Consider the following 12,945-nt stretch of genomic DNA (forward strand, 5'->3'; position numbering starts at 1 on the left):
TAATTATCCAGTTTTCTTGTAAATTGTAACGTGCAGCCTGTTTTACACCTGTACATTTATTGGTCCAAAAATATTGCTTTTAGATTTTGCATGGATTAACCTATTTAAAATATATAAATTTATACATAGACATGAAGAAAAATGCTTAGCCACTTGACACTTTGGTGTCAGCTTACAGTCGCCCGCACTTCTGCTTAAGCCTTTAGAGTTAGTTGCAGGTTTTTAGTTTCTCCTCTCGCATTATAAACAAAACACGAAATCGGACGACAAACAATGAAGGCAACGTGCCAGCGCAGACATTGTTACCGCTTTTTTACATTTTCTCGCAACATTCTAGCAACAACAATTACAGCCGATTTTTTTTTGTTTATTACAGACTCGTTCAATATTAACAAATAGCTTTACAATATTATATTGATGTCGTTTTTATAAACAGCGTGATTTGAAATTTGTTATTTGTAAACTAATATTTTTGTCGATGTGACACATTTTCCGGCATCGCGCCCGGAAAATTACCTGGAAAAGTCGATATGTTTTATTTCCCTGCTAATCTTTGGCGTTTTTCCTTTCAGATGGATATGAAATCGGTCGGTTCTTTCTACTACGATAATTTTGTGAGTATTTTTTTAAATATACAGTTTTGGTTAGTTTTGGTTAGTTGAGGGAGGCTGTTTATTTTTTTGTTCAATAAACTGAACAGAAACTGAAAAACGTCAAACTGCACATTGCGCTTAAAATAGGCCACTGACAAGAGGTTCTTGCCAAAATCTCTTCTCAACTGACATTTTTACACATCGTCGTAAAATTAAGAGTTCTCGTTATTGATTTGAACACCACGTTACCTACCAATCGCGGCTTATATGTGATCCCGGCAAAACCCGGCGCAGAAGAAATCCAGAAAAAAAACGACTATATTTAGTTCCAAATTTTCTGCTTTCTTTTTGACAATAACGCGTGTTTTTTTAACAAGCCAAGGCGCTTTCTAGAATAAAAATTAATTTGGATGAAATACTTCGGCTTCTATACGACTCATGACTAAGTTGGTCTTCTTATTGGTCAAAGATATTGGCTAGCTGGAAATTTGTCAAAATTTATTACATTAACACAATCAAAATTATTATTTACGCATGAGATTTCGAATAGGCCAGGTGTATTCAACAGATAAAAACATGTAAAACGTTCATACAAACTCATATCCAAAGGCGCTTGTAGATTCATGGTGTTAAATAGTTTTTTGTCTTTTTAAAAATTTATAGATTTTTTAAAAACAAAATTATAGCATAGACCCACTTGATTTTGTTTAACCCGTGGCGTTCGCGAGACGGTTTTAATGAATTTAAATAATAAAAAAGTGGATTATTGCAATTTTGTTAATAAATTTAGATACCTCAATCAATTCTAAACAAAAATTGATTTTCGCTGAAAAAAACTATCCGAAATTATCAGAAACTATCAGAAATTTTATTAATAACCTAATTATGCCTGATGCCTAATTATTTTGAAAACATTTTTTTAGAATAGGAAATAAAATATTTTATTCGCAATATTTAAATATTCGAAATGGAGCATTTTTTAATATATATATATATATATATATATATATATATATATATATATATATATATATATATATATATATATATATATATATATATATATATATATATATATATATATATATATATATATATATATATATATATATATATATATATATATATATATATATATATATATATATATATATATATATATATATATATATATATATATATATATATATATATATATATATATATATATGGGATATCGTGGTACGAAGGTGGTTAATTAGAAAAAAGCAAAGCTCTACAAGATAGTTACTACATTTCGATTTTTTTTCGAGTTCGCCGACTCGAAATGTCGTAATTAAAATCTCTCAACGTTTTTATTTTTTTATATCTTTTTAAATAACACCAGAAACAGATAAAAACGAAATCTTCATAAGTGATGGGAATTTGTAGTTTTTTCAACAGCTCTTTTTCTATTCTTTGCAAAATTTTACAATGTATACAATGTGTCCCACTGAAAAATACACTAAAACCTCTATTGCTTCCACTTAAAGTCATGGCGAACTGGGACTATTTAACAAAAGAGAGAGAAGAGAGAAGTACTATTAGTGATTTTAAAAGAAATACATTGATAACGAATTCTTATTGAAGAGTACTTAGAACCCAACTATATCAATTTCTTTAATGTTTCAATACAGGGTATTTGAAATATCGTTTACACCCAGGCTAAAATCTTACTGTTTGGTTTTGATAACTTTTTTTTTGTTGCATAGATCTTTCAAAAACACACCAAAACCTTGTTTTCTTTTTACATCAACCTAAAGACGTGGCGAAATAAGACTAATTTTTTATGTCAAATATCTAGAATTCAGGACTACATAAAATCTAACTATAACATTTTTCATGAAGTCCGCTTAAACATTACTCCTGTAGAATGTTTGTTTGTGGCTCAATTTCGATAATCCTTTTTTGCTAGATATAACTTACACTAAAGAGAAGTGAAACGTCTTTTTTCATATTTCATCAACTAAAGTCATGGCTAACTGACACAGTTTTTTGTTGCGGAATATGGAGAAGTACTTTTAGAGAATTTTTTTAATTGAAAATGACAAAAAAAAGAATTATCAAAATTAATATACTTAGGTTTTATGTAGTTCCGAATAAGGATTTGTTGACACCCTGTATTGAAGCGTTATAAAAATTGGTGTAGTTTTGTTCTAAGTAGTCCTGACTATGAATTCGTTGCCAATTTATTTTTTCTAAAAATCTCTAATAGTATTTCTCTCTTGTCTCTCTTTTGTTAAATCGTCCCAGTTGGACATTAAGTTGAAGCAATAAGCAAAACATGGTTTTAGAAAATTTTTCAGAAAAAAAATAAAAATCGAACTATAACTTATTTTGTAAGCTGAATACGCTGTTAAAGTTTCTCCACTATAATTCTTTGTATACGCTAATTACTGGACTTGTACTAAACGACCCTTTATCCTATCGGCAGGCGTTCCCGGCGGGAATGGTACCGTATAAGCGACCCGCGGCCGACAAATCCGGAGTGCCAGTCTACCAACCGAATGCGACCACCTACCAACAGTTAGTTCAGTTGCAGCAGCCGTTTGTGCCCGTGTCATGTGAGTATTCCACCTCACCCGCCCCGCCCCCGACATCCTCCTCCGCTTCTCCCTCGGCCACCGAACAAGCGGCCGCGGCGGCGGCGGCGGCGGCTGCTTTACATCCCGCAATGTCATCGTCGTTAAGCAACCCGCAACAACAACAACAACAGCAACAGCAACAGCTGAGTAAAGAGAATGAGCCGCAACCACTTCAGATACCCGCTTCTATAACGACGACCGCGTCCCTTACCTCCTTACCGGCGCAGCAGCTAGCCGCCATGACCGATCCCGCCGCTATAGCTAAAGAGGTCGCGCAGCAGAATTACGCGAAAGCGGTCAAACTGGCCGCCGTCAATCAATCGCTTGCCGCCAGCCAATTGAACGCGTTGAATCCGTTGAACTACACGGGGGTTTCGCTTAATAAGCAAACGATCAACGTACCGCCCCCGACTGCCGCGCTACGCTATCCGAGTACCGCGATACCGTTTACTTTTAACGCGGCGGCGGCCGCGGCCGCCGCCGGCTTAAACTTAGGCCTGACGCACAATCCGTATTCGGCCGCCGCTTTTGCGCAGCAGAATTTGTTGAACGTGGCGAGGCCGCCGCCAGCGATGACCGCCTTTCAATTTAACCCCTACTCCCTGATGAGACCGGGCTACGCTAACGCTAACCCGGCGGCGGCTGCCACACCCCTTCTCGGCGGTAATTTCTTGGGGGCGCAGTACCCGGTCGTGTCGGCAGTGGCGGCCGCCCCCACCGCTACCGTGCCCGCCGCCACCTCGACCATAGCGGCCGCCGCCGCGCAGAACAACAACAACGTGGTGGTGCAGCCGTACAAGAAGCTTAAGACGTCGTAGACGTCCGCCGCCGGTTTCTTGCGTTTATAATTATTAATTTTTTGGTTTTGTTGGATAGGCGTTTTATTCCGCGGGTCGGGCTAGATTTTTTTTTGAGAATTTGAGAAATTACTGGGCGTTCCCAATCGATAATGTTGAATTGAATGTGGCAATTTCTTGGCTTGTTCTGGAATTAGACGTTCGTATAGCTAAGAACGACCCCCCAATTGATATTTAGCCACTCTATTTATATCCTCTCCCGTTATGCAATAATATAGGTCCTAATCGGAAATATATCTTTGACAATTTTGAGTCCATTTAAAAAAATAGTCATTTGGTTCCAGACTCTAAGATTGATTATACGCTTATTAACGTTTCTTTTGTCAATTTTGTTTACCAACTGAGTTGCCTTTGGTTAAGTCTCCGGAATGAATAGTTTGGATCTACAACCATCAAACCTGCTAATTTCGCCAAAACTGCCAAAAAGGCGTGCTTGATCTGGATGAAAAGCTGTTTTTTTTTTTTTAACGGACCAAGAAAACAATTTAGGGCGGCTGTGTATATGAACTTTTACTCACAGAATAAGTCAATTAAAACCTTCCACAATATTGAAACATGATATTTAGGAACACCCCTTCTAGTGGCGCAGCAGCAGGAAATTGTTAGCAGGTAAATAACTGTTTTCGCTCGATGGCAACTTAACCTCAGTAGTTAAATGTTTCATTTTTTTACTCTGAATTGTAGCTATGGTTATCAAAAGTGTTAATGGCTACTTGTTCTTTGGCTTCACCGTTAACAAACTGTTAACGCTAGCAATTTGCTGCTGCTGTCCGATCAGGATTTTAAAACCGCGGTTGTCTTTTTTTAGGTTGAATGTCGTTATCGTCGTTTCAAAATTGTAATGATTATTTTATCGTTGTTTGTCAATTAGTTACTGTAATTTTAAATTTTGAGAGTTTTTAATGTTTTTTTTTAAATAAATGTGTAATAAATAATTTGGAAGAAAAAAATCACTAGTCAAAAAAGTCGTGGTTCCAAATCGTACAACTGGGCGGCGCTGCAAGCGACTTGCGCCGGTAAGCGAGTGCCTCGATACTGTGATACCCTCACATCATCCGCTGTACGCACCGCTGATAACTCCCCCTCCCTCCTTTGACCTCGCCCGTTTGACCAACTAATCCGTTTTCAAAGCTAGAAAGCTATTTGGTGAATAGGTTTAGGCTGACTGTAACTACTGTTGTGTAACGGATACAATGTCGGAGAATTATTTTATCCAGAGTTTACTTGCATGACGATCCAATTGATTAAATACGAGAGCCTAATTGAAATGCATGGTAGTATACAACATAAGCGTATCTGTTTAGAAGTGCCATTATCGATATCTGTAGTTTGTTAACTGGCCCAAAAAGACGCATCGGATTTTATCACGTGACTTGCGGCCACGGCCACTGGCTACACGTTTCTTCGATATCGGGTTTTCGATGGAGTACGTTTGAGAATATTGAAAACATTTCCTTGTATCGCTGCAAAACGTTTCGTTTAGTCTTTGGCCGGCAAATAACTTTAATAAATGCCCCAGTCTCACCGTCAGACGCAAAAGCACCTTGATATTCTCTTTCACTTGACGTATATGCGCGCGTGTGTCGTTAGAAAGTTTTCTGCAAAAAACAACTGCAACAAGACCCATTGATTGGGATGCCATATTTGCAATCCAAATTTATCTGTGATTTTTGTCGTATATGTGAAAAAAATTGAATAGTGCTGGGTCATTACGTGCTAATATTGGTTAATTAACTTTCGACGCTCGGCCAAAATCAAATGTTTTCAAACGTACTGGCAACGCGACGGAAGCTTCAGGGCGTTCGTTTTATAGATTACAGTATTTGCATGGGGCTGATATATCATGTTTTTTGCATGCTCCCGAAGATGTTTAAAATAATTTTTAAATGTTTTCTCCATTGGTTTTCTTTTTGGGTTAGGTTCTAGCGTTCTAATGACACACTGTATACTTTTGTTGAAAAGTAATGCGTATCTGTTCTACTGGCTCTATATTTTGTTCCTACTTATTAGATTATAACAAAAAGAAGAAAAATGTGTTTAGCCTCAAAGGTTATTTGTTATTTTTGTCTTCCTGCGATCTCCAAGCACAAATTGTAGCACACATGTTAGTGTCGGTTTTTTTTTTGTTTCTCTTGTGTGTGTATATATGGAGCAAATATTTAGGCTTAACGCCGTTGCAACTTGGTAGAGTTCCGGGGCTAGTCTTTTGTTGCCGATAAAAAAAGTTCCTTTATTAGTTTTTATTATCATAGTTTCAATGTAAGTAGGGCTAGGCCTGGTCTGCTATCGCGCAGCCGTTTGTTGGAATTCTACTAACCCGTTGGGGATATTTTTTTACTCCGTCAAATCGGAAACAAATTTGGTGTCTAAATATTTGTCCTGTGTTAGTCGTTTCGCAGTGTTTTATTGTAAGATATATACGATAGAATTAGATATTGGTACGTTAGTGTATTGACTTATAATACAATTAAAATGATGTGTCTTATTAGTTAGCATTTAATAATATAATAATTTTACTTGTACTTTTAAAGCAGTACGTAAAATTGTGATGCATGTATTTTAAAATCGGTAAAATTAAGTATTAGACACAAAGTATATCTAAATACCGAAAGGATTTGCATTTTTAAGTAGGATTACTTTACGATTAGACGGGTTATCAAATAAAGCAGGCTCGAGATTTCTTATCGCTACAGTAGATTGGCTACAGGGCGTGCGTAATCAGCTGCCAGCCAATTATGATCTTACTTACAATAATGTAGTGCCTTTAGGCTGCTGATCACGCTTTGCTGAGAGGTGTGGGTCACAATTCGCCATTATAGCGTTACAAAACTTTTATTTTTCCATGATTTATACCTTATTGATTTATCGTGTATTGTACTGTTCTAATCCTGAGGTGTATGTATTATGATCACCGCTACTATTTGTAATAATAATGCTTGAAAATGCATGATATTTGTTTTATTAATCATTTTGCTTATTTTTTTACGACCTTTTTTAATTCCCCCCCGAACTTTATGTTGGACCTATTCTTTTTAATCACACACGCATACAACAAATTTTGGAAATCTGTCCGGAGAAAGCTTTTTACGTGGTCTTATTGGACCGAGTGCTGGATCAATTTGCGTTTTGATTTTGCATCACATTTTATTTTTTGTGTTTCATTTTTGTCGGTCGAAAATTAATTTTACATTTACGGCTTAGTATGAACTAACAATATACCCGCCCGCTTATGTTACACTCATAAAAAAGACAACCTCAAACTATACACTTTGCTGTTGGGAAGCTTGGCAGTTTAGTTTTCTTCGTACGATGTGTTTTCGTTCTTGTTTTCGTTTTCGATTATCAGTTAAAACGCAGTCTCGACGACAAGACGTTAAGGGATCTGCTGATTAATCTTTATTTCCAGGTGTTCCCGAGTTTCCAATACTCAGTAAGTTTTTCATATTTTTCTTACGCTTCACGCTTAAAAACGTTTCATTACCTCGGAAGTTGATCGATCAATCGACGAGTTCTGTTATTTTGCTGTAGTTAAATGTTGTTTTTATCTGCTACATCTCGCTGGTTTTCTGGGCACTGGACACTATGTGTACAGCTTGCTAGACGAACCTAGTATCAGATTAATATTGATTATAGCTTGCTTGCGGACTAAAATTATTTTTCTGCCGTTTTGTACGAAAAATTATATACGAGGATATTGAAATTTCAAAGGATTGTTGTATACAGAAATACTTTAGAATTTCATGCTTTCAAAAAAAAAAAAATAAATAAACAAATAAAAATTGTTACCCGATATTGCTATGAAAATAATATTGGAAATTAGTTTTGAGAGCTAGAAGCAAAATTCGGCGGTTAAATAAATTGGCAATTTTTTTAACTGTCGCGCAAAAATAATTTGCTCAGGTTCAAGATTTCAGTTTTAAGGCGGCAAACCCCCCGATATTAAATCTAATCCAGTACGTTTTTTTTTTAATGCCAGATGTAGCAGATAAAAACTTAAAGCAGACAATCCCTATATTTCCAAAATATATTTTTTCTCTCTCTACGTACCAACCGCAAATTGTATGTTTTGTAAGCTCTGTCTCTTATACACAAAAGATAAAATGTTGGTACCGAAAATGTTCCTTTAACGTCCACAAAAAAAAAGCTGTATTAGATAACTGCCGCTTGTGTAATGTGCGGGCTAAAATAAAAGACAATTGTTTCCCTAACTGCAAAGCACCCCCCTCCCCCCCCCCTTCCCAATCCTTTTGGCTCTTGATTGCACATTGCACAACACCGTTCAGAACTAAACAACCTGTATCCGATGACGTAAAAGCTTTTAAAGAAATAGAAATCTAACAATAAAAGTGATGTGAAACAATCCACCTTAGTGAAATTGCATTGAGTGAAATTTTAGGAGCTTTGTACATTTTGAACGACTTAACTTATTTGCCAATACTATTTGTAGCTTTGTAGTAAGTAAAATATACGGATAAGTAGACAAATATATTGGATTTAAACTCGACTATTACATGGAATATATTTGTTTCTATATTTGTTAAGCCTCTATTTAATATGTTATGTTTGCAGAACTTCCAGGCGCATAGACTAATTGTAGCATCGCAGATTTGTCCTACACGTAACAGCTTGTTGATCATTTTATTTATTACATTTTTAACTGTTACTACCGCTTTTTCGCTTTGAGGTTATAATTTCCCTAGGCGTTGACAGTAGATTTTACATTGTAAGTAATCCCGTTTCCTACGATTTGGATATTTTTTCGAATTTGATTTTTTCAAATTATATGGATTTGATTTTGAACGATTTTGATTTGCGTAAAATTGTTACACCTACAACTAAACTATATCCTCGTCTTCATGCGTTGCCTTCTATAGCAGCTTTCTTTAGTTCTTCTCATATGTAACTTCTTTCCCGCTGACTGGATTGCCTCTTTACCAGTTTGCTTCCAAAGAAATTGACGTTTTCCTTTACCGTTCCTAAGTACGTGATCTATGGTACTCCAAGACTGAACTTCACAGTCTAAAGGAAACAAATCGGGTGTAACAATTTTATATGCAAGCCTATATAGTAGAATGAAATCAATTTTATTTGCTTTTCTGTTTCATGCTTTCACATTTCCGGTCTCGTCCGTCAATCATGCGTTTTACTCCTAAATCGAAACTTTATTTTGCAACCAACCCCCGCTCTTGTATGTCTTTTAAATGGGACACCGGCCTATGTGTGGTTATGACCTACGGACTGCTGGGGACCCGCTGGACTCACCAACCACCGACACCTTTCAATGTCACCCCCTTCTCTGCCTACTATTCAAAATTATTTTTCCGTCGCAATGGCTGTGTCTTTTAACAAACCAAAAAAAAAAAAACAATGACCGCACTACACGTGCTTGTAAAAATTCATGATTTACATTATGGTGTATGGTGGGGTGATTAAAACATGGCTGTAATACCGTAATGTTGTCGCGTCGCTGTAATTGGCTGCGATGACGCTTCTTGCTGCACAATTATACTGCATGTGTCGCCAATAGACAATGGTGCGCCCTCGAACGCCCCCTTTGTGATCTACACTGACGAGCAAGGACAGGTATTCATGTTGTTTAACTTTATGTAAGCTGTACTACACATCGCTAGAGACGTATATTGATAACGCAGTTAAGGTAGATTATTTTTCACTATCAATTTCACCTTATTTCTTTGATTTATTTTTATTATATATTTCTGTGGTTTTTGAAGCGCGAATAGTGACGCCTAAAAATTCCACTACCTGCTTCTAAATCAAAAATATGAAATCTCTATATTTTATTTTAAAAATTTCCTAATTCAAACTGTCTATCATTAATGCAATTATATGTTTTGAACTGGCGTTTGAACTAAAAGTTTTAATTTACTATTTTACATTTTTATCATGACATCGCACTTCACCCGTAGATAAATTAACCATCGAATTAAGACTTCAATTATTACTAACCAACGTGTACATACCACAGAGATATATCTAAATAACATATTACACAGTGATATAACAGTTTAACATGAAGTTAACTATTGATAATTTTATCTATCTACAGGATAACCTCAAGTGGAACAGCCTACATAATCTTATATAACTAACAAGTTACAATGATTTGCTTAATGCAAAATGTACAGTACTTTATTTAATGCGAGTCATAACTAAACAAATTATGGGCAACGTCGTAAACGTATTTTCTAATTTTACCTCACTCGTAATTTTTGCTGGTACATTTTGTGAGTTTATGCATTACTAATGCTTTAATCACAGCTTATCTCCGTTATCTGTTTTGAGTGGCATTGTAGCTTGTTACGATTACAAGATGAACATGCTGCTCGGCGTGTTCATCTCGAGCTTATTTCAGTATTTTTTTTCTTACGCTGAAGTAGTCTTCTCTGCTTTAACCCGTATCGACTGTTTTGGATAGTTCAAACGGGAATTTCAAAATTTCAAATGGATTTTTCAAACATTCTGCATGGAAACACACTTTTTCCGTGTATTTTTTTTAACTGCGCTTGTGTGGTTTTGGCCTACTTCGCTGCCACTCGCTTTCCATTGGTATTTTGCATTAAATTTATTAGTTGTAACCCGGAATTGAAACAAAAAAAAATTATTTGTTGTGCTTATTATTTGTTTTTCTTAGGATTGGACGTTAGATTTTAATACGACTTAAAATCGGGCTGAGTCTTTATGAAGAAAATGTAGCAGCCAGAGTACCATTTCCCGCCATTTTGGGGATCGTTCCTTCAACAAAACTTACGTTTAAGCGTTTTCAAATTTAATGCAGAATGATTGAATTTTCTAAGTAATTTTTTTTGCCAGATTTCTAATAACGTGTTTTCTAATCATGATTGGCATGTGCATCGAGTATCTGTGAATGATTTCTGGAACCGAGCGTAGTGCTTATGTATGCAGTTTTCCATCCGGTTTTTTTTTTTTTTTTTGAGACTCCATACCGTCCACTAATCTACGAGTACTTGGTTGCATACATGCGCACATCCAAAACTACGAATAAATAAGTTATTCACCATATACTTAAGTTAATTTGGCGAGATATATAATAACGTTCGTATTTTCTTTTTCAGTTACTGGACACCCTCCCGGTGTGCCAAGATTTTAATCGCGGCCTTTGTACTCGGCCTGCTTGCAAATTTGTACATCTACAGGAAGGTGAGCCAAATTTTATTATTCAAGCTGAAGTTTCATTTTTGCGGCTGGTTCCTGTAATGGAAGAGTTGTAGTTTATTTAAAAAATAACATGTTTTAGTTAGTTTACACGTTTAATTTAAATTATTGAAAAAGCAATTTTCTGTATGTATGTATATGGTCTTCGTAGATACTTCGTTTTATATTTGCCTTATTTTATTTATTTCTTTACTTCTTGTTGATTAGTTGTAGTTTCTGAGATCTGTTTTTTCATCATAGAACATCAAAAAAACACGTAAAAAATGAATATTGTTGTTATTATTTATATCTCTCCATTACAAGTCTTTTTTCGAAATAAATTAGTCATTTGAAGACACAAAACAATTTTTCTTCGTTAGGTATAGAGTTTCATAGAAGTCAGAAAAAAGGAAACATGGTTCTTTGTAGATATTTTAAGTTCTCTTTGTGAAAGTAGGCTTAAATTTTATTATGTTTTGTTTGTCCATGCAACTAGCTCATTTAAATGAAGTTCACGTCAACTGAATATAATATTACTTAATTTTTTTCAAACTTTTTTGAAGTCCGGCCAGACTAAGGCTAAATCCAGGACTTCTAAACCAAAAGGATATTTTAGAACAAAGTGACAATTGTGAATATTAGGATTTATAACTTCAACTATCTATCTCCCTCGAACTAGCTCTGATGTGCTTTGATATTCTCTGTTCCCAAATTTATTTATTTTTTGCGTAATGCATATACGTTAAGCAGGGATTGCCAAATATAATTTGGTCCATTGGGAGTGAGTGAGAATTTCAAATTATTTTCAGGGGAAGGGGTGGAGGTGGTTGATCAGCGCGTGGCCGTCTGCAGAGACGCTGCCAAGGGACAGTGCTGTCGGTCCACTTGTAAATACTACCACATCCCTGTCGCGTTGCCGCCTGCTCCAGTGATGGCCGCCCTTTCCTCTTACCTGCAGTAGTATAACAACGACAAACTCCGAAACCTTATTTATCACATGTTTATATATTACATAGACGTTTTTATTATATACCTATTGGTCATTTAATGACAAAAAATTTTGTTTTGTAATGGTTAGAATTTTGTTTTTCCAAAAAAAAAAATTGAAAGAACTTAGCGTAGTTAATTTTAAGGTTTGTGAGAGGGTGGATGTGAGTATGTGATCCTGTTTTTCTCTGTTGGACACGTAAGTGATTAGTGCCGTACAAAATTTTTTATATTTCAAATGATCGGCCTCAAATCAAGTCTCTCTCTCTCTCTCTCTGTGACATTTGTAATACTATAGGCCGAGAACCATCCAGCGACTATTAATTTTAAATGTCTAGCAGGTCGGACTCAGGCATCGGGCAATCTATTTAATTTTCTTTGTCAAACAGGGAGATATCTGGAGCGTTCACATTTGTTCCAGAGTGATTACTGTCACTGTGTTATATTGTCTGTTTTATTTTGTACATTTGCTGTGATTATAAAGGTGTTGGATGTTGCGTAAAGTAACATATTCTAAAATATTAACGATAGGTTAACAGTTCGAAAGGTCATTAAATCAAATACATTTGGAACACCTCATAATATGACTGTTCCTACAAACAATATGTACTCCTTCTGAAGACGTTCGGTTTCCTCTGGTTCACATTTCAACAACGAATAAAGTAACAATTACAAAAGCTTTAAAAATGTTTATTCGTGGAGCTGTATTTCTAATTAGCATTGAGAATTATT

At 35.6% G+C, this 12,945-nt stretch overlaps 1 protein-coding gene across 10 annotated transcripts in view; it reads left to right on the plus strand.

Annotated features, from left to right (window-relative positions):
• Positions 1 to 7,453, plus strand: part of LOC132697015 (muscleblind-like protein 2a) — a 471,687-nt gene extending 464,234 nt beyond the window's left edge. For all 10 annotated transcript variants that reach the window (XM_060662254.1, XM_060662253.1, XM_060662247.1 and 7 more), the window contains 2 exons: positions 573 to 614; positions 3,046 to 7,453. In XM_060662254.1, the coding sequence (XP_060518237.1) occupies positions 573 to 614; positions 3,046 to 4,014 (1,011 nt within the window). In that variant the 3' untranslated portion in view covers positions 4,015 to 7,453. The remainder of the gene's footprint in view (positions 1 to 572; positions 615 to 3,045) is intronic.
• Positions 7,454 to 12,945: the final 5,492 nt, after the last annotated feature.

Source organism: Cylas formicarius, unplaced genomic scaffold, assembly GCF_029955315.1.
Source record: "Cylas formicarius isolate icCylForm1 unplaced genomic scaffold, icCylForm1.1 PGA_scaffold_1__22_contigs__length_36826433, whole genome shotgun sequence".
Lineage (NCBI taxonomy): Eukaryota > Metazoa > Arthropoda > Insecta > Coleoptera > Brentidae > Cylas > Cylas formicarius.